The sequence below is a fragment of the Thalassophryne amazonica genome, chromosome 5 (assembly GCF_902500255.1).
Source record: "Thalassophryne amazonica chromosome 5, fThaAma1.1, whole genome shotgun sequence".
Lineage (NCBI taxonomy): Eukaryota > Metazoa > Chordata > Actinopteri > Batrachoidiformes > Batrachoididae > Thalassophryne > Thalassophryne amazonica.
In genome coordinates, this window is record NC_047107.1 from 71931615 (window position 1) to 71953753 (window position 22139).

At 41.5% G+C, this 22139-nt stretch overlaps 1 protein-coding gene across 1 annotated transcript in view; it reads right to left on the minus strand.

Annotated features, from left to right (window-relative positions):
• The window catches only part of cbwd (COBW domain containing), a 54393-nt gene extending 34045 nt beyond the window's left edge, over positions 1–20348 (minus strand). Inside the window, exons 1-7 of the mRNA XM_034170525.1 lie at positions 20216–20348; positions 14160–14252; positions 13786–13872; positions 13553–13649; positions 12736–12827; positions 6113–6172; positions 573–610 (exon numbers count right to left, since the gene is read on the minus strand). Of these exons, the coding sequence (XP_034026416.1) occupies positions 573–610; positions 6113–6172; positions 12736–12827; positions 13553–13649; positions 13786–13872; positions 14160–14250 (465 nt within the window). The 5' untranslated portion in view covers positions 14251–14252; positions 20216–20348. The remainder of the gene's footprint in view (positions 1–572; positions 611–6112; positions 6173–12735; positions 12828–13552; positions 13650–13785; positions 13873–14159; positions 14253–20215) is intronic.
• Between the last annotated feature and the right edge of the window lie 1791 nt (positions 20349–22139).

Here is a 22139-nt window from a genome sequence, read left to right on the forward strand (position 1 = left end):
ACCTAAATCATTCTAAAGTCAAGTTTAAGCAGAAATGAGGCCGTTTTAAGCAGAAAAGAGGTGATAATTGGTGACACTTTGAAATGACCGAGGTGCAATGAACGCAGCAGGAGCAGCTCATCATGGCTGTAGCGCTCTGATCGCTTCCTCCGTCTGTTATTATGAAATAATGCTGAATTTATGTGGAAATGATTGTTGTACAAAAGCTTCAGACTTCTGTCGCTGAGATAGATGATGACTGGAGTGCAGTTTTAAGCAGAAACCAGGCGATAATCTGTGAATTACTGCCGATGCTCCGAAATGACGCATGTGCAGTGAAGGCAGGGCGGACCGATTTTTAGGGGGGGACCATTCGGTCTGCGACACTGGGATGCATCTGCACGTCTGACTATTTGGACCCCATGCATGAGGAAGTTGCAGACAATGCCATGGTAGTTTGACTATTTATATCGGCTTCAACTCAAAAGAAATCACAATTTATTAAGAAGTAACTCAGAAGCAAACGGTAACTTCAACTTTGTGTAGCTTTGAAATTTGTCAACATTTTTTTTTTTTTTTTATTTGTTTCGTACCTGCATTCCATACTTGGCATCAATGACTGTGACAATCCCTAGTAAAAAAAACAATTAGTGGTCAACAGATGCAGCAGGACACTTCTGTACATTTTAGTCCTGTGTGTGTGTGTGAGTGAGTGAGTGAGTGAGTGAGAGAGAACAAAAACTTAAAAACAGGACGGATTGTCACCAATCTTGGTGTAAATATTATTCGTTAGTATTAGTGTCCTCATATAATTAACTCTTGTAACAGATAGGTCAAAGGTCAAAGTCAAGCAAAACATACCCCCCCCCCCCCCCCCCCCCCCACACACACACACACATTTACTATAATATCTCCAATTAGGATGTCACCTTAAATGGGTAATCACGATAGATGATGAAATTGGGGGCAGAGCCAAGGACACACTAGACATGCACTAGACATGGACTATAACGGAAATACATTTTGCATTTATTGTATCATTCTCAGAATGTTTCAGGTATGTGAATTGTATGCTTTCCAATCTATGGATATGCTGAATTTCCAAAATAAATCAAATCAAACTAAAATCAAGGTATTCAGCTGGAGCACGTGTCTCATTTCAGCTGTGCACAGCTAGTGACGGCTGCATCTCCATCAAGACAGATGAACTCTTACTGATGCCTCAGATTATTTTTTTCTGTGCACAGCGCAAACACTGGATGTTTCGTTGCACCTGAGCAGCAGAGTATTTCTCCACAAAATATTCAGTCTGTACACAGCTCAAGGAGTGTGGTGCTCACTTCAGTCCGCACATGGGACATAGAGTGTTCAGTACAGTCAGTGTATTTCAATTGCTTCACATAGAAAAAGACACATCATCATCTGCCATTTATGCAGTCTGACTGAAACTCTTTAAAATAAATACCCACCCATCCAACCATTTTCTATACCCGCTTACTCCAACTAAGGGTTACAGGAGGGCTGGAGCCTATCCCAGCAGTCATAGGGCATGGGCTAGGGAACACATTTCAAAAAAGTTGGGACGGGGCAACAAAACACTGGGAAAGTTGATGAATGCTCAAAGAACACCTAACTGGTGAGTGTCTTAATTGGGTATAAAAGGAGCATCCCCAAAAGGCTCAGCCATTCACAAGCAAAGATGGGGTGAGGATCACCACTTTGTGAACAACTGTGTGAAAAAATAGTCCAGCAGTTGAAAAGCAATGTTTCTCAATGTTCAATTGCAAGGAATTTAGGGATTCCATCATTTACAGTCCATAATATAACCAGAAGATTCAGAGAATCTGGAGAACTTTTTAGATGTAAGAGGCAAGGCTGAAAACCATCAGAGAATGCCTGTGACTTTCGATCATGACTGCATTAAAAACCGACATCATTGTGTAAAGGCTCTTACCGCGTGGGCTCAGGAACACTTCAGAAAACCACTGTCAGTTAACACAGTTTGTCACTACATCTACAAGTGCAAGTTAAAACTCTACCATGCAAAGCGAAAGCCATACATCAACAACATCCACAAACCCTGCCGCCTTCTCCGGGCCCGAGCTCATTTGAAATGGACAGATGCAAAGTGGAAAAGTGTGCTGTGGTCTGATGAGTCCGCATTTCAAATTGTTTTTGGAAATCATGGACGTCGTGTCCTCCAGACAAAAGAGGAAAAAGACCATCCAGACTGTTACCAGCGCAAAGTTCAAAAGCCAGCATCTGTGATGGTATGGGGGTGTGTTAGTGCCCATTGCATGGGCAACTTACACATCTGTGATTGCACCATCATTGATGAAACGTACATCCAGGTTTTGGTGCAACACATGCTGCCATCCAAGCAACGTCTCTTTCAGGGACGTCCCTGCTTATTTCAGCAAGACAATGCCAAGCCACATTCTGCACGTGTTACAACAGCGTGGCTTCGTAGTAAAAGAGTCCGGGTACTAGACTGGCCTGCCTGCAGTCCAGACCTGTCGCCCATTGAAAAAGTGTGGCGCATTATGAAGCGCAAAATAGACAACGGAGACCCCGGATGGTTGTACATCAAGCAAGAATGGGAAAGAATTCCACCTACAAAGCTTCAACAGTTAGTGTCCTCAGTTCCCAAACACCTATTAAGTGTTGTTAGAAGGAAAGGTGATGTAACGCAGTGGTAAACATACCACTGTCCCAGCTTTTTTTGAAACGTGTTGCAGGCATCCATTTCAAAATGAGCAAATATTTGCACAAAAACAATAAAGTTTATCAGTTTGAACTTTAAATTAAATTAAATTAAATATCTTGTCTTTGTGGTGTATTCAATTGAATATACGTTGAAGAGGATTTGCAAATCATTGTATCCTGTTTTTATTTACATTTTACACAACGTCCCAATGTCACTGGAATTGGGGTTGTACCAATGTGGCTATAGATTTGCTGAAAAATTCATACTGACCAGTAAAAAATTTGCAATGAATTGATATAATTGACTTCATGATGAAGTCACAAGTCACTAATTGTATACAGTAAAAAAAAAAAAAAAAAATTAATAAAATAAACATCTTAGGATATCTCTGCAACCAAAGAGATGATCTAAAGCACATATTGATCAAATATTTGTGATCAATTTGTATAAGTGACTTTGTATTGTGATTAAGTCATAAGTCATAATACGAAGTCATATGATAAAACACCTTCGTCATGATATCTCCCCAAACAACGCGGCTAAAGAGATTATCTAACAGGGTGGTTCTCAACCATGGTCCTCATGGACCATCTAACCCACATATTTTCTCCCTGTTCTGACACAAACTGATTAGCTCATTCAGTTGTCTGTGAGCACTTGATTAGCTGAGCACACCTGAACGAGCTAATCAGCTGCTGGCAGAGTAGGGAGAGATGGAAAATATGTAGGTTAGGTGGTCCCTGAGGACCAGGGTTGAGAACCAATAAGAAGTCATAATGAAGTTATAAAATTACCTCACAACCCAGAAAACACATTTTTGATACTTCTCTTTCATAATTTAAACTTGTATATCAGCATGCAGGGTGCACCTCAGCCCTCTGATGACTTTTTAAATGAAATGCAAGAGTCCGTTGGTGTTTGGTTTGGTTTTGTCTGAGCCACATTGTGCGTTTGGTGTGTGAACCTGTTAAAACAGAGCAGACAGCTGAGTATTCAACGTGAGGGGGAACAGACCATTCTTTTCATTCTGTGTGCTGGAGCAACACAAACATTCCCAAAAAGAGACGTACAACACACACATTCAGTAAAACAGGCACACAAACAAAACACGTTTTCCCTCATAAATAAGAGAGGAGCCATGTAAGTCAAAATGAAAAGTTTTTTCCCCCCTTAAACTTTTTTTAAACTAGTGGGGAATCCATTTTAACTTCACATATAGGAATATTTTATTAAAACAATTTTCTGAGATTGGGGTGTTTTTAAGTGCAGGAATCAAGAAATCATATTGGGGCTGTGGGGGGGGGGGGGGGTTGTTGGGGGATCACAACACCAGTGATTCAATTTTATCTCTAACTTATGATCTTTAACAACAAATTCATGAGGCCTCTCTATTTGTGCTATTTGCAAAAGATCCAAAGCTTTTTTTTGCTTTGCAAATTAATAAGTCTTGTTATGTTGGGCGTGACAGACTTTTAAAGCTTTAAAATACAACATTTAACTAGAAGAACAGAATCAATTCTGTCAAAATGGAACTACTTTATCGTTGACTATAATACCAACCTTTCATTATGTTTAATCCATATGGGCTCCAAACAGTTTAAGATAAACAGTTATGACCTTGGGTTGGACATTTTAAGGTTATCCAAGGACAAAAGTCACATGACCTATAGAATGGTGATAGACAGTGCATCCAGAAAGTTTTCACAGCACATCACTTTTTTTCACATTTTACATTACAGCCTTATTCCAAAATGGATGAAATTAATTTTTTTCTTCAAATTTCTACTCACAACACTCCATAATGACAACATGAAAATCTTTTTTGAAATTTTTGGAAACTTATTAAAAATAAAAATCTAAGAAATCACATGTACGTCAGTATTCACACCCTTTGCTCAATACTTTGTTGATGCACCTTTGGCAGCAATTACAGCCTCACATCTTCTTGAATATGATGCTACAACTTTACTGCACCTTTCGTTGGGCAGTTGTGCCCATTCCTCTTTGCAGCACCTCTCAAGCTCCATCAGGTTGGATAAGGAGCATTGGTGCACGCACAGCCATTTTCAGATCTCTCCAGAGATGTTCAGTCCAATTCTGGGCTCTGGTCTGGGCTCTGGGTTTGCCATTTAAGGACATTCACAGAGTTGTCCTGAAGCCACTCCTTTGATATTTTGGCTGTGTGCTTAGGGTCATTGTCCTGAGGAATGATGAACCGTCGCCCCAGTCTTGGTCAGTGGTGCTCTGGAGCAGGTTTTCATCCAAGATGTCTTTGTACATTGCTGCATTCATCTTTCCCTCAATCCTGACTACCCTCCCAGTTTGCTGCTCCTGAAAAACATCTGCACAGCATGATGCCGCCACCACCACTTACTAAGGAGTGGCTTCCGTCTGGCCACTCTACCATACAAGCCTGACTGGTGGATTGCTGTAGAGTTGGTTGTCCACCATACAAGCCTGACTGGTGGATTGCTGTAGAGTTGGTTGTCCTCCTTGACTAAGGCCCTTCTCCCATGATCGTTCAGGTTAGACAGGCGGCCAGCTCTAGGAAGAGTCCTGGTGGATACAATCTTCTTCTTTTTAAAGATGATGGAAGCCACTGTGCTGATTGGGTCCTTCAAAGCAGCAGAAATGTTTCGGTACCCTTCCCCAGATTTGTGCCTCAAGACAATTCTGTCTCGGCTTGTTTTGTGCTCTGACATGTACTGTCAACTGTGGGACCTTATATGTAGACAGATATGTGCCTTTCCAAATCATGTCCATTCAACTGAATTTACCCCAGGTGGACTCCTATTAAGCTGTAGAAACATCTCAAGGATGATCAGTGGAAACAGGATGCACTTGAGTTCAATTTTGAGCTTCATGGCAAAGGCAGTGAATACTTATGTGCATGTGATTTCTTTTTTTTTCTTTTTTTTATAAATTTGCAACAATCATAAAACATTTTTTTCCACATGGTCATTATGGGGTATTGCGTGTAGAATTTTGTGGAAAAAATGAATTTCACCCATTTTGGAATAAGGCTGTAACAACAAAATTTGGAAAAAGTGAAGGGCTGTGAATACAGTATTTCTAGGATGCAATGTATAACCATAGGGGGAAAAAGTTTTGATCTTAGACAGTGGTACTGAATTATAATTAAGTTTCTCAAAATAGCATCACTTTGTCTTTGGCACTCTGAGTGATTTTGTTCATACACAGACAAACAAACTGGACCAAAAACAATACCCTCACATGCACTGCCACTCCACCCGTGTGTAGTTAGAGCACCTCCATCAACCAGTGTAATGTTTTTTAAGTCACTGTTCCTCACACCAGTCAGCTCTGAGAACTGGTTTCCACAGGAACATAACAGACACAGACCACCAAGTCTCACTGTATTTCAGTGATGGACAAAGAGATGTTGTGTCATTACAAATGTCATACCATCCAAATAAATGTCACTGCCGAGTTCTGCATCAACCCAGAACATGGAAGCCACTGCTCCTGTCAGAAGACATGAAATAAAATGAAAAATATTTAATTTCAAGCAGGAAACAGTTTCATTATGTAACATTTGTGTAAGTGGAAGCCAGTCTTCTTTTGGTCTACAGAGAAAATCGTGAATATACCCTGTTTTCCCGTCGGAGAGCCCAGGGCCAAGCATCAAGTATTTATTGTATTATTTTGGCACAAAGTCTTTGAATGAATGCAGCAAACAATGTAACAAATGTCGTTTAGTTTACCAAGTTCAGTAATTATTCAAACAAAAAAACACGCTTTTTAAATTAAAAAAAGCACTGTGGCCAATGGAAAGTGAAAGTACAAACAGTATTTCACTGGCTCTACTTTTATATTATAGCAAAAGCTAAAGTTTGTTTGAAGTCAGGAGTGCAGTATTTTTAGAAACCTTGAATTAGTTTTTGTTTTACAGCTGAGCTCTGTGGGCAAGATGAAACCAATATCAAAATCCTTCAATTGTTTATCCCATGCTGGTACATGTGGTTTGTTTCCATTTTCCTGTGCACGTGGTTATTATAAGACCCTATGTTATTGTGCCAGCCACAGCTTGTTCACATAATCCACTTTTGTCAAACTGCCAAGCGAGAATAAGAAAGTATTGTAAATATTTGATGGACGTGTAATGAAAACACTGTTTTTGAGTGGCATGTTTCACGTAACTCAGCCATCCCTTCACTGAATGGAAGGGGCCAATACCCCTGGGAGACTGTATGACTGACAGCGGTGTCAGGGCCAATGACAGCGTTGTCCTATTCGGTAACGAGGTTGTCTCGGCCAATGACATGGCAGAGGAGTGATGACAGCCTCAGTCTGAGCGCGCTCTGTTGCTTCTGTCTGTGTGACCAAGCGATATGTCTGCCCTTGCTGCTGCATCCTGACACCTGCCACTTAGTGACACACCCCAGTCGTCACAGCAACTGCCCTGTAATGGTCTAATATTGATTTCCTGATTCAAACCTGGGAGGCAAACATTATTTATTTTTTTACCTCCTCAATTGAAATATATATGAGATTCTTGTCTCACAACATCAAACAAATCACAGTTTTAACTTTTAATACTGGAAATTAGAAAGCAGGGTTCTCACCAGGGTTTTTTTTTTTTTTTTTTTAGATTAACGGGATGGAAAAATCACCTTAAAAACTAGGGGTTTGGGGGCCACACTGAGGTTTTAGCATTATGGACTTATAAAGGGCCATCTTTGTCAGTCTAAATATGTCATGATCTGGACTTTAGTGTTATGCTTTGTTCTGTTTAGTTTTGCATAGTTTAGTTTTGATTGTTTTTTTCAGTATGTGATTTCTCTTGTTGGGTTTTTCCTGCTTGGGCTTTGTTGCTCCCTATCTTTCCTGTCTGTCTCTCTTGGTGCTTGGTGGTGGGTGGTGCACTCTGTGTGGGGGCCACACACTGTTCTGGAGCTTTCCACACACCTGTTTCTAAACTGTAGCTCATCACCAGGGTGTATATAAGCTTCACTGGTTGCGCTAGTTCTCCGCCAGATTGTTGCGCCTTGTGCCTTCATTTCCAACTCTGTATTCCGTGTTTTCTAGTCCTGCTTCCCCATTGTGTTTTTGACCACCTGCCTGTTTTTCCGACTACGCCTTACGCCCGATGATTCTGATTTGTTTGCTGATTTTGGACTGGTATTCAGGCACTAATGTATTTAATAAGTTTTGTTTCAAGATGCAAATCATGTTGTCTACAAACTAAATTTCTTCAAGTCAATAGTATATGAATACCAGGTATAATACCAGGGTAAATTAAAAAATATCATATATGAAACTCTCAGAACACCTGCTGTTGAAATAGGAATTACAGCAATGGTTGAGGCCAGTTTATCCAGGTTCAACATTATGTCTTGATGTACAGACAACACTGTCTTTACATGGTCACATGGCCGGGGAGCTAGCAATTTTCAACAAAAATTGAGAGTTTTCACTTGTAAAATGAGCTACCAGTACCAGGACAATTTTGTTGGTGAGGAGTTAGCAAACGGCGTGCAGCCACAATCACGTCTTTAGTTAAGTAAAGTTGGAAAGATATTCAAAGATTCAACCTTCCGGAATCAACAAACTACAACCGACCATTTGGAGGTGATCAGGATTCTGCCTCAGGATTTCACTTTATATAGGCTTTGAACAATTATGTAAAAAAAAAAAAAACTACTTCGCAGATTCTTACCAAATTTGCACCACAGACAGATATTAAGGGATGGAAGATTCCACTGAGTTTTAGAGGTGCTCTGGATCCAGTGTGAGGAGCTCAGCACTCCCCCATCTAAGCACTCCCCTGCCTTCACTGCGCATGAGTCATTTCAAAGCATCTGCAGCGATTCACCGATTATCGCCTCGTTTCTGCTTAAAACTGCACTCCAGTCATTATCTATCTCAGTGGTGGATCTCTGAAGCTTTTTGTACAATAATCATTTCCACATAAATTTCGGCAATAATTCATAATAAATGATGGGGGGGCAATCAGGGCACCACAGCAGCACTTCTGAGACTGACACTCTGAGTCTGACTCTCTACCCATCAAAGTACCAAAGTACAACCCAAATTCCAATGAAGTTGGGACGTTGTGAAAAATGTAAATAAAAACAGAATACAATGATTTGCGAATTCTCTTCAACATATATTCAACTGAATACACCACAAAGACAAGATATTTAATGTTCAAACTGATAAACATGATTGTTTTTTTGCAAATATTTGCTCATTTTGAAATGGATGGGCATGGGCTAGGGAACACATTTCAAAAAAGTTGGGACGGGGCAACAAAAGACTGGGAAGGTTGATGAATGCTCATAGAACACCTAATTGGAAACAGGTGAGTGTCATGATTGGGTATAAAAGGAGCATCCCCAAGCCGTTCACAAGCAAAGATGGGGTGAGGATCACCACTTTGTGAACAACTACGTGAAAAAATAGTCCAACAGATTAAGAACAATGTTTCTCAACATTCAATTGCAAGGAATTTAGGGATTCTATCATCTACAGTCTATAATATAACCAGAAGATTCAGAGAATCTGGAGAACTTTCTACATGTAAGCAGCAAGGCCAAAAACCAACATTGAATGCCCATGACCTTCGATTCCTCAGGCGGCACTGCATTAGAAACCAACATCACTGTGTAAAGGATCCTACCGCGTGGGCTCAGGAACACTTCAGAAAACCATCGTCAGTTCGTCGCTACATCTACAAGTGCAAGTTAAAACTCTACCATGCAAAGCGAAAGCCATACATCAACAACATCCAGAAACGCTGCCACCTTCTCTGGGCCTGAGCTCATTTGAAATGGACAGACACAAAGTGGAAAAGTGTGCTGTGGTCTGATGAGTCCACATTTCAAATTGTTTCTGGGAAAACATGGACGTGGTGTCCTCTGGACAAAAGAAGAAAAAGACCATCCAGACTGTTACCAGCGCAAAGTTCAAAAGCCAGCATCTGTGATGGTATGGGGGTGTGTTAGTGCCCATGGCATGGGCAACTTACACATCTGTTATGGCACAATCAATGCTGAAAGGTACATCCAGATTTTGGAGCAACACATCCAAGCCATCCAAGCAACGACTTTTTCAGGGACGTCCCTGCTTTTTTTCAGCAAGACAATGCCAAGCCACATTCTGCATGTGTTACAACAGTGTGGCTTCATAGTAAGAGAGTGCGGGTACTAGACTGGCCTGCCTGCAGTCCAGACCTGTCACCCATTGAAACGTGTGGTGCATTATGAAGCGCAAAATACGACAACGGAGACCCCGGACTGTTGAACAACTGAAGTCATATATCAAGCAAGAATAGGAAAGAATTCCACCTTCAAAGCTTTAACAATTAGTGTATTTAGTTCCCAAATGCTTATTGAGTGTTGTTAGAAGGAAAGGTGATGTAACACAGTGGTAAACATACCACTGTCCCAGCTTTTTTGAAACGTGTTGCAGGCATCCATTTCAAAATGAGCAAATATTTGCACAAAAACAATAAAGTTTATCAGTATGAACATTAAATATTTTGTCTTTGTGGTGTATTCAATTGAATATAGGTTGAAGAGGATTTGCAAATCATTGTATTCTGTTTTTATTTACATTTTACACAACGTCCCAACTTCATTGGAATCAGGGTTGTATTAAATTTATGGTCGAACCTCTGATTGAAGAGGAACAATGCAGGTTCTGTCCTGGTCGTGGAACAACCGACCAGCTCTTTACTTTCACAAGATCCTTGAGGGTGCCTGGGAGCATGCCCACCCAGTCTACATGTTTTTTGTGGACTTGGAGAAGGTGTATGATCAGGTACCCTGGGAGATACTGTGGGAGGTGCTACCAGAGTATGGAGTGAGGGGGTCCCTTCTCAGGGCCATCCAATCTCTACTCGCAAAGCGAGAGCTGTGTTTGGGTGCTCGGAAGTAAGTCGGACTCATTTCCAGAGGAGGTTGGCCTCTGCCAGGGCTGCGCCTTGTCACCAATCCTGTTTGTGATATTCATGGACAGGATATTGACGCATAGTCGGGGGGAGGAGGGTTTCCGGATTGGTGGGCCAATTGGTGAAACCAATTGATTGCCTACTCCGGGTAGGGAATACGGCCTTGCCCCAAGTGAAGGAGTTCAAGTACCCTGGGGTCTTGTTCACGAGTGAGGGGACGATGGAGCGTGAGACTGGCCGCAGAATCGGCGGTATTGCATTCGCTCTACCGTACTGTTGTGACGAAAAGGGAGCTGACCCAAAAGGTGAAGCTCTCGATCTACTGGTCAGTCTTCGTTCCTACTCTCATCTATGGTCATGAGTGTTGGGTCATGACTGAAAGAACTAGATCATGGGTACAAGCGGCCGAAATGGGCTTCCTCAGGAGGGTGGCTGGTGTCTCCCTTAGAGATAGGGTGAGACGTTCGGTCATCCGTGGGAGGCTCCGAACAGAGTCGCTGCTCCTTCGCGTTGAAAGGAGCCAGCTGAGGTGGTTCGGACATCTGGTAAGGATGCCTCCTGTGCGCCTCCCAAGGGAGGTGTTCCAGGCACGTCCATCTGGGAGGAGACCCCGGGGAAGACCCAGGATTAGGTGGAGAGATTATATCTCCACACTGGCCTGTGAACGCTTCGGGATCCCCCAGTCAGAGGTGGTCAATGTGGCATGGGAAAGGGAAGTCTGGGGTCCCCTGCTGGAGCTGCTGCCCCCGCGACCCGAACCCGGAAAAGCGGTTGAAGATAAGTGAGTGAGAGTGACAGATAGAAATTGCCATCCTTATCTGTATTTAACACTGAGGATAAATGAGACTGTACAGTCCACAAAGTTTGCTCTACAGATTATGAACATCTCAGGTATCCGAAAAATGATTTGGGGAATTAACTAAAGCCAGTAGCACAGAGGAAACATCATTTTAATCCTTTTTAGCCCAGGCAAAATTATAATCTTTTTTTTTACACATTTTACAAACTTCATGTCTTGACAGTAGCAAGGCTCCCATTTTGACTTAAATGGGAATTGGTCAGAAATTCATGCAGATACAGTTTGTCCACAGTAGGTTCTGTGATGAATGTGCACAACTTAATTATCAGTCTTATCATACGGTTTCACCGTGCAGCCAAGTGCAGAAGAGTTGGGAGGGAGAGGATTAACTTGACCAAAATGCTTGCGAGTGCTGGCAATCTTGTGGCATAGTGTGATGTGTTTGTGGCAGATAGTAGCAAATTGGGAGCTACAGGCTACATTTGTGTGAGAGCAGCTGAACACTTTAAATACATACATAGTTTCAATGAATTGTGATATGGATGTTTACCTGTTATTTCTTCAAAAAAAAAAAAAAAAAAAATCTTAAATGACCTTAATTATTCACTAGTAACCTACTAGCCCATTAAAAATGATGTACACCTTAGATTACTGCTAGATATTGGAAAACAAAACTTAATGAATGAATGACAGAGATAAACAACCAAAAGTACCCCATCTGCATTATCTGTTTAGTAGATGTACCTAATCTTTGCACTGTGATGCAGTTATTTTTGGAAAATGTTTGCTAGCAATAGAAAAGCTTTGCATTTAAAACCATATGACAGACATGGAATATGCGATAAAGATCATTTAAAATGTGTTCAACTATTTTATTAATCAGATGTTCTGGGTGGCCTGCCAACATCATCTCTATGAGTGTTCACATTGTAATTTAGACCTTTTAGGAGGATTAATGAATTTAAATTAGGGGAGGTGATGGTCTAGTGGTTAAAGTGTTGGGCTTGAGACCAGAGGATCCTCGGTTCAAATCCCAGCCTGACCAGAAAATCACTACGGCCCTTCGGCAAGGTCCCTAATTCCCTAGTTGCTCCCAGTGTGTAGTGAGTACCTTGTATGGCAGCACCCTCACATTGGGGTGAATGTGAGGCATCATTTGTAAAGTGCTTTGAGCATCTGATGCAGATAAAAGTGCTATATAAATGCAGTCCATTTACCATTTAAATTTTGGTTCTCTGTCTGCCAACAACTTCACAAAACTGTAACCTCCTTGACCAAAAATAAATAATTACACAATAACACTGCTCTTATTTGAGCCAGGAGAATGTGTATTACCTGGATCAGCAAGTCCTGTTGTTTCTAACAAGATATAATCAAACTTTCCTTTCTTCTCCATCAGATTTTCTATCGCTTTTAGACCATTGTCCCTGAAAAAAGAATAAACACAATGTTTAGGCACCTGCACAACTCCACCAGTACACTCACACCACACCAGTTTATGGTATGGCACACAGTATACTGCTATGATGAAAACTAGACATAGTGTACATTATATATAAATAAAATATACATAGTATTACATTACTACATTGTACTTACATCCACAATAGTGGCACAGTTCAGAGTTCATATATGTGTATAAATGGTGAAACATTAGCAAAACAATTTTAATTATGTGAGATAGCTGAAAACGATATAACAAGAAACAATCACACATAAATGCTTGATTTTGAACCATTTAATGTTTTATCATTCACACAATTGCATTTATTCCTTGACCAGTTGCCAGATCAGAAGGCTCCCAACAAGTTTACAAGTTAATCATTAAATATGTCACAAAAGCATTTTTTTTTCTTTGTTTGTTTCTCCATTTTGACGTGCAACTCTTATTTTTAAGAATTCCTTTGATTGCTAAACAAGAACGCAACAAAACAACAACAAAAATAAAAAAAAATAAAAAATAAATAAAAGACCAACATAAACACATTCACTAAGACCAACAGCATCTGGGTGACACCAAAATGTCATTTTCAAAACCTAAAACCAGGACATCAAAGGCATTCAGACGCCTCTCGCCCCCCTGAGGATTGAACGAACTGCTCAGTGCCCTGCCTTCCCAGGGCAAATGAACCTGAGACTGCTTTTTACGTACTTAACTGAACAGCAGAGGCATCCATTCCTCAATTCCAGCCACTCCTCGTACAGCTCTCCTGCCTGGCTCACTGCGAGGGACTTCTCAAGAGCGCTCCCTAAGGAAGAGATCGCAGTACAGCAGTCCAGTAATCTAAGTATTACTTTTATTTATTGCTGCAGTCTTGTGGAAAGCTGTGGCCATATCACAGTTAAAAAGAATTCATATTTTCTCAGAGAACATGATTCATTTACCTTCTCCAAATTCATTAAGTATGACAGCAATACGCTTGTTGTGTTGTTCTGTTAATATGTAATTCAAGAGTGTCGTCTTTCCAGCACCTTCAAAGAACAGTAAACATCAGATTTTTAAGGGAGGAATAAACACATTCATTTTTAGCATCAACAAGTTTAGGGCACTCAGAGAGCATATGGAGGAGAGCACAGAAATCAACAGGTAATCTTAGAAACTCATTCATTAAAAATAAAGTTAAAGTTACATCTCACTCAAAATCCAATCATCACTTCTGTGAACAAAGGTCAACATCACCACCAAATTTCAATCCAATCAGTTCATATTTTTGAAATATTCAGCCCGACTGAATTTTTGATGAAAGTCTGACTCTTACCGAGGTAGCCAGTGATGATGGTGACAGGTATCTGCTTCACCTGAGTGTCAATGGGCACCAACTCTGGACACTCATCCTCCTCCTCCTCCATCGCTGCTCGTTAGACACCAGAAATGACTCTTGTAATTTATTAAATCAGGAGTTGGATTAAATATGAGCAAATACGAGGTCTGTCCAAAAGTATCGTACCTTTTTATTTTTTGCAAAAACCATATGGATTTGAATCATGTGTGATTGCATCAGCCAAGCTTGAACCTTCGTGCGCATGCGTGAGTTTTTTCATGCCTGTCGGTTGCGTCATTCGCCTGTGAGCAGGCTTTGTGTGAGCAGTGGTCCACCCCTCTCGTCATTTTTTTATTGCGAATAAATGTCTGAACGATTTGGAGCTTTGCTGCATCAAATTTTTCCAGAAACTGTGAGAGACCTCCAGCTGGACACCATTCGGAAAATTTAGATGGCTTTCAGCAACGATTTTATGGGGATTACACAGCATAAGGAGTGCTCCAGCCAGTTTAAAGACCGCCCACAGCGTCTGAGAGCGCGGCGCGCTCCGAGCGCCGATCGACAGGCTCAAAACCCGCTCAAACAACCAGATTATTTCCAACGTGAAGGCTTTGTTGATCTGGGACATCGTCTTTCACAAAAAAGGCAGAAGGCGTGGACAGCAGCACTTTTTCGGCACATTCTACTGTTACAGGAGTTTTTTTCATGGAAAGAGAAGCGGAGGATTGCGCCACCATGCCGCTCATGGCGCGGGACAAAACCACCTCCGTGTTGGTCTCACAGGACGGCTTTCAGATGGCTCAGACGGCTTCCGGTTGCTTTTCAGTCGTGTGAGTATCCAAGAAATTGTGCATGAGCTGGACATGCCCCAGCATGTCCTGTGAGGCTTCATCATGGCGTTGCTTTGCGCCATGCGGCTCCGCCGCGACGCGCGGAGTTACTCCGCTCCTCTTTCCATTACAAAAACTCCTGTAACAGTGGAATGTGCCGTTCATTTCTAAACTGGACGCTGTCTTGATCTGGTATGTCGTCTGACTAGCACAGGAATTGCGGAAGACGTGGACATCAGCACTTTTTCGGCACATTGAGACAGACGTGCAGAGGAACTCCGCGCGTCGCGGCAGAGCCGCATGGCGCAAAGCACCGCCGTGATGAAGCCTCACAGGACATGTTGGGGCATGTCCAGCTCATGCACAATTTCTCGGATACTCACATGACTGAAAAGCAACCAGAAGCCATCTGAAAGCCACCTGAAAGCCGTCCTGTGAGACTAACACGGAGGTGGTTTTGTCTCGCACCATGAGCGGCATGGTGGCGCAATCCCCCGCTTCTCTTTCCATGAAAAAAACTCCTGTAACAGTAGAACGTGGCGAAAAATTGCTGATGTCCACGCCTTCTGCCTTTTTTGTGAAAGTTAGACGACGTCCCGGATCAACAAAGCCTTCACGCTGAAAATGATCTGGTTGTTTGAGCGGGGTTTGAGCCTGTCGATCGGCGCTCGGAGCGCACTGCGCTCTCAGACGCTGTGAGCGGTCTTTAAACCAGCTGGAGCACTCCTTAAATCAGTGTAATCCCCATAAAATCGTCGCTGAAAGCCATCTAAATTTTCCAAATGGTGTCCAGCTGGAGGTCTCTCACAGTTTCTGGAAAAATTTGATGCAGCAAAGCTCCAAATCGTTAGAATAGAATAGAATAATTCTTTATTGTCCACCGATGTGGAAAACTGTCTTTGGCTCACCAGCACAAAAAAGACAAAAAAACAGTCATAAAACAGTCATACAAACACACGAATAAAACAAAAATAAGATACATGAAATACATGGAAGTAAAGGAAGAAGTAGAATAAGACCTAGTAAGATAAATAAAATGTACAGTAAGATCTAATAAAATCAAATAAAACAGAAGTAAAGCAGTTCAGGTTTAATTTGTGGAGTGGTCACTTTTTTGAGTTTATTATGGTGACGGCATTTGGTATAAAAGATTTTTTGAAAGAACCTTTGGCCAGAGGAGCTCTGTAGCGCCTCCCAGACTTCAAGAGCTCAAACTGACAGGACAGAGGATGAGAGCTGTCTGCCAGGACTCTCTCAGCTTTCCTCCTCATCCTGTCAGTGTAAATGTGGGCCAGAGTCTTCTGGGGTTTTCCCACAATTTTCCCCGCCATTTTTACAATTCTATTTAATTTGTCCTTACATTTACAACTCAAGTGACCAAACCAAACACAAAGATGAAATGTTAAAATACTCTCAATATGTGCAGAATACACAAGCTCTAAAATCTGCGGATTAACACCAAGACAACTCAATCTTCTGAGAAGACTGAGTCGCTGTGAACATTTCTTAAAGATAAAATCAGTGTTTTCAAAGAAGCTCAAGTGACCATCAAGAACTGTACCAAGATATTTAAAAGTTTCAACCGTTTCAACAAGCTGGCCATCGAGTGAAACTGGCTGCACGGTCAGTTCTTGCTTTGTGTGAAAAACAAGCTCCTTTGTCTTAGACACACTGATTTCCAGCTGGCTGTCGAGACACCAAGCTCCAAGAGCCTTAGTGTGAGCAAGATAGGAGGCTTCGCCAGAGGAGTCACACTTCTGTAGCAGGCCGACTAGGGCCATGTCATCCGCATATTTAATCAGTTTAAAGTTTGTGTCATTAACTGCAAATTCGTTTGTAAAAAGAGAGAAGAGCAGAGGTGAAAGAACGCTACCCTGTGGGCAGCCAGTGCTTATGATGACCTCTCCTGACAGAATGTTGTTAGCACAAACTCTTTGAGGGTGACAAGACAGAAAGTCTCTGATCCAGAGCATCAGGCCCTTTTCAACATTTAAATCAGCCAGCTTTTTCAGAAGAATATGTAATTTCATAGAATTAAAAGCTGCACTGAAGTCTACAAACAAAACCCGAGCATATACTTTAGCAAGTGAAAGCTGCTTTGAGATCATGTCCAGCAAGATCAATCCGGCATCGTCAGTACCTCTGTCCCTCTTATAGGCAAACTGCAGAGGGTCTAGTTCACTGACCACTGTGGTGGTCAGGAGGTCAACTAAAACTCTCTCCATAGTTTTACATAATATGGAAGTTATGGCAATGGGCCAAAAATCTTCAAGTTTGCTTGCCCCTGGCTTTTTTGGTATGGGCCTTATTATGGAGAATTTCCAAGATTTGGGCAATTCTGTGACAAGAAGGGAATTAAACAATCTGGAAAAGACTCCTTTTAATTGAGGAGCACAGTCTTTGAGTAGACGGGCTTTCAGGCCATCTGGCCCAGTGGCCTTGTTTGGCTTCAGTTTAGAAAGACTTTTAGCCACGGCATCCTCAGTGATGGCTGTGGGGGCTCCTGCAGGAAGATTTTTACAGATCTCATCACATTCCTGTTTATCATCCACTTTATCAAATCTACAGAAGAAACGGTTTAACTCATCAACAAAACATTGATTAATGGTTGTAAGAGCATCACATTTCTTACTGGATTTGCCCATCAGTGTATTTAGACCTTCCCAGGCTTGTTTTATATTGCCACTGAAAAATTTACTTTTTACTTTATTCTTGTACTCAATTTCTGCCTTAAATATATTCCCTCTCAGCTGTCTCCTTTTTTCCTGCATTAACTGCACATTACCAGAGCAGAAGGCTGCCTTCTTTTCATTAAGACAAATTTTCAATTGTTTGGACACCCAGGGTTTGTTATTTGGGAATATTTTCACAGTTTTAGTCTCTGACACATTATCCTCACAGAACTTAATGTAAGATGTGATGGTGTCAGTGAGTTCATCTCCATCCAGACAGGATTCAAAGAAAATGTCCCAGTTTGTTTCATCAAAACAGTCTCTGAGTTGCTCTTTGCTTTCCTCGGACCACACCTGTACCTGCTTATTAACTGTTTTAATTCTTCTGACCACAGCTTTGTATTTAGGCAAAAGATGAATCACATTGTGGTCAGATTTTCCAAGAGGCGGTCTGCATACCGCTTTATAAGCCTCTGGGATGTTGCCATAGCAACCGTCAAGCGTCCGATGTAGACGTGTGGGACAGTCTACATATTGCTGTAGAGTGGGCAGGTGGTCAGACAGACTGCAGGAGTTAAAGTCACCCAGAATGAAAACGGGCTGGTCAGCAGAGCGGGTGAGTGCATTATTATAGCTCTCTGCTATTCTCTCTCCTGCTGCGTCGTCATCTGGACCGGGCACGTATACGAGAATGACAGTGATCTGTCCAAACTCCCGCGGAAGATAAAAGGGTCTAAAAGATACAGTCAGTATCTCATAGTCAGGTGTGCATACTTGCTCTCGTATGCTGTATTGAGTGGCCCAGCTGTTATCCACAAACAAACACAGACCCCTCTGATGGATTTGTGCGCAGTGTGCGCATCCCTGTCCACTCTGACAGCGGTGTAGCCTGACAGGCTCGGTGTATCGTGATGATCTTTAAGCCATGTTTCCGTGAAACACACAAGATTGCTCTATCTAAATTCACTGTCATGCTCGGCTCTCGGTTCATCGAGTTTATTGCTTACCGAGTGGACGTTAGACAGAGTGATGACAGGCAGCGGGAATCTGCTGCGGCGTCTCCAGAGTCGGTGCCTCACGCCTCCCCTGGAGCCACGCTTTTTCCTTATCCCCAGACATTTAAGAGGCCGTCGGATTTCCTGACAGTCCGCAGGTAGACAAACTGAAGGAACCCCACCAGGTGAGCAAAGTGACAAAAGATGCTCTCTGGTGTAGGTAAGGAAGCTTTGCCTGCTTGTGAGGCAGCTCCCGTGCACAAACGTTGACAGGCAGAAAATGATCCACAGCAGTGCGATTTTCATTGCAACGATAAGGTCCAAAGTGCAAAGTGCAGTGAAGTTCTGACAGGTCACATCCACATTAAACCAATGAACTGCTTAAAAAAATATGTTAAAACAAATTTAATAACGCTAACAGATAAACAGTGAAACAAACAGTGAGCGCAGGGTCAGCAGCAGGTCGCGCCCCCGGAAGTGGTAGTGAGCACAGTGAACCCAGATCAGACATTTATTCGCAATAAAAATCCGACGAGAGGGGTGGACCACTGCTCACACAAAGCCTGCTCACAGGCGAATGACGCAACCGACAGGCGTGAAAAAACTCACGCATGCGCACGAAGGTTCAAGCTTGGCTGATGCAATCACACATGATTCAAATCCATATGGTTTTTGCAAAAAATAAAAAGGTCCGATACTTTTTGGACAGACCTCGTATGGTTTCGAGTCACATGAACAAAAAACAATAAACAGTCAGTGATCAAAAATTTGCTTCTGGAAAAAGGATGGAAATGTCTGAAGGTGAATATGTAACTGAAGAAAGAGGAGTGCAGAGTGATGCATAAAACTGGAGGAAGGTGCACACACGACTATGTCCTGTGCAGAAGATGCAACCTGGAAGAGACCCAAGACTGTAAGGTGGTGAGAGGGCAGAGTGTAGCTAGACAGCATCGGACATGGACCAAGGACCAGATGGTGGAAGATCAAGGAGGAAGACTGTCATGTGATATTTAGGTATGAGGTGAGATATGCACTGGAAGGAGGTGATGTGATGTAGCACGTTAGGCTGATAAAGGATGCAGATGTGGAGAGAATAAATCAGGAAGTGCAAGGGAACAGTAAGGACAAAGTGAGGACAGCTATGAAGAGTGGAAAGGCAGTTGGTCCAGATGGCATACCAGTGTATATAGGGAGAAGAATGCTGAGGTGAGAAGCAGAAGAGGGAGGCCAGAGAGGAGGTTTATGGATGTGGTGAAGGAGGACATGCAGGTAGTTGGTGTTACAGTGGAAGACACAGGGGACAGGATGAGACGGGAATCTGGCGACCCCTAACGGCAGCAGCCGAAAGAGGAACTCGTAAGATTAACAAAGACATTTCAAAAACTTATGTATGCTAACAGAAATGAACAGTGAGCATCAACACAGTATTATCACTTAGTCAACGTGGAGAAAAACTGCATGAGAAAGCAGAACCACTTTATCCTGTTCTTCTTACATGTACAATCCAAGCGTAATTAACCACACCTGCAACTTTTATATATAATACAATAAATTACCTGAATTGTTGTATTGTAAACTTATGTATTCGGGCTTAGAGAAGAAAAAATCCAGTCGGCTCCACTGTTGTTGTTGGGCTTGACCGTGTGTAACATTGCTGAGGGTCCGTTCAAATCCGGAAACTCAGACTTCAGTTCCGCTTCAGTGCCAAAGGACGGGACTGCAAATCTATCAAGAGAGAGAAAAACACGACACTAAGATTGATTTTAAACTGTAGAGATTTTCAGTGTACAACTTTAATTAACTTAACTTACAACTTAAGAGTTATCCGAATATTTCCCGTGCCTAAACAGGGCGACTAAATAACACCAAATAAGATGTAATGAGCAACTATGACCAGAGGAGGGCGAATGAACCCAACTTATAGAAACCAATGGCGATACACACCTGTTAGTGCAGCAGATAAGTGAAACAATCCTTCCCTTGGTGATGCAAGCATCAAATTTGGCATGAATGTATTTCATAAATCAGTGTTTGAGAAAAAAGTGCTGGCCACTTGAAAATCCAATATGGCGGCCAGGTAGGGGTCAATGAAGAATTACACAGGGGTCAAAATCTAAAAACACTCCAATCATATTGAATAGTATAACACATTTGTCTGATCATAAATATTCCAAAAAGGTATAGTTTGGACTATCTATGTCTGACTGTTATGGAGTTATGGGGTAAAAACAGCAAGAATGGTGACAAAGGTCAGTTTCAGTTTGTATAGGGGTCAAAAGATAAAGTTGCCCCAGTTTTGGTAAAATGTGATGCAAATTATTGGTTGAGTTAATAGGGTTTTAAAAAGGAATAGTTTGCACCATGTGTCATGCTCAGTTGTCACGTTACAGGGTAACATCTGTCACATGCCATAGAATCCAGTGGACGTCGACATTGTTTGACATTTACTTTGCAAACCAAGCATTCAACACAGTCAAAACTATTCCATTTATTAATCCTATTAGTTCAACCAATAATTTGCACCACGTTTTACCAAAATTGGGGCAACTTTATCTTTTGACCCCTATACAAACTGAAACTGACCTTTGTCACCATTCTTGCTGTTTTTACCCCATAACTCCATAACAGTCAGACATAGATAGACATAGATAGTCAAACTTTTTTCTAAAATAATGCAACCATCAAAATATCAAATAATTTATGGTTAGAAGTTTTAAGAAATAATGAATAAGTATTTTATTTGACTACCCTCTAACTTTTTTCTTGACCATTTTATTGCTAATTCATTATTCCGTTTGTTGTCTTTGTGAATAATTGAGAATAATTAAATATTAAAATTTGCACATTTCAGATTTTTTTTTTAAACTAATTTTCTACACATTTTAGAACATGTTGATGCAGGTTACATTATTATACATTTAATGCAATATATATATATATATATATATATATATATATATATATATATATATATATATATATATATACAGTGAGGAAAATAAGTATTTGAACACCCTGTGATTTTGCAAGTTCTCCCACTTAGAAATCATGGAGGGGTCTGAAATTCTCATCTTAGGTGCATGTCCACTGTGAGAGACATAATAAAAAAAAAAAAAGAATGGAAATCACAATGTATGATTTTTTAATAATTTATTTGTATGTTACTGCTGCAAATAAGTATTTGATCCCCTACCAACTAGCAAGAATTCTGGCTCACACAGACCTGTTAATTTTTCTTTAAGAAGCCCTCTTATTCTGCACTCTTTACCTGTATTAACTGCACCTGTTTGAACTTGTTACCTGTATAAAAGACACCTGTTCACACACTCAATCAATCACACTCCAACCTGTCCACCATAGCCAAGACCAAAGAGCTGTCTAAGGACACCAGGGACAAAACTGTAGACCTGCACAAGGCTGGGATGGACTACAGGACAACAGGCAAGCAGCTTGGTAGAAGACAACAACTGTTATGATTAT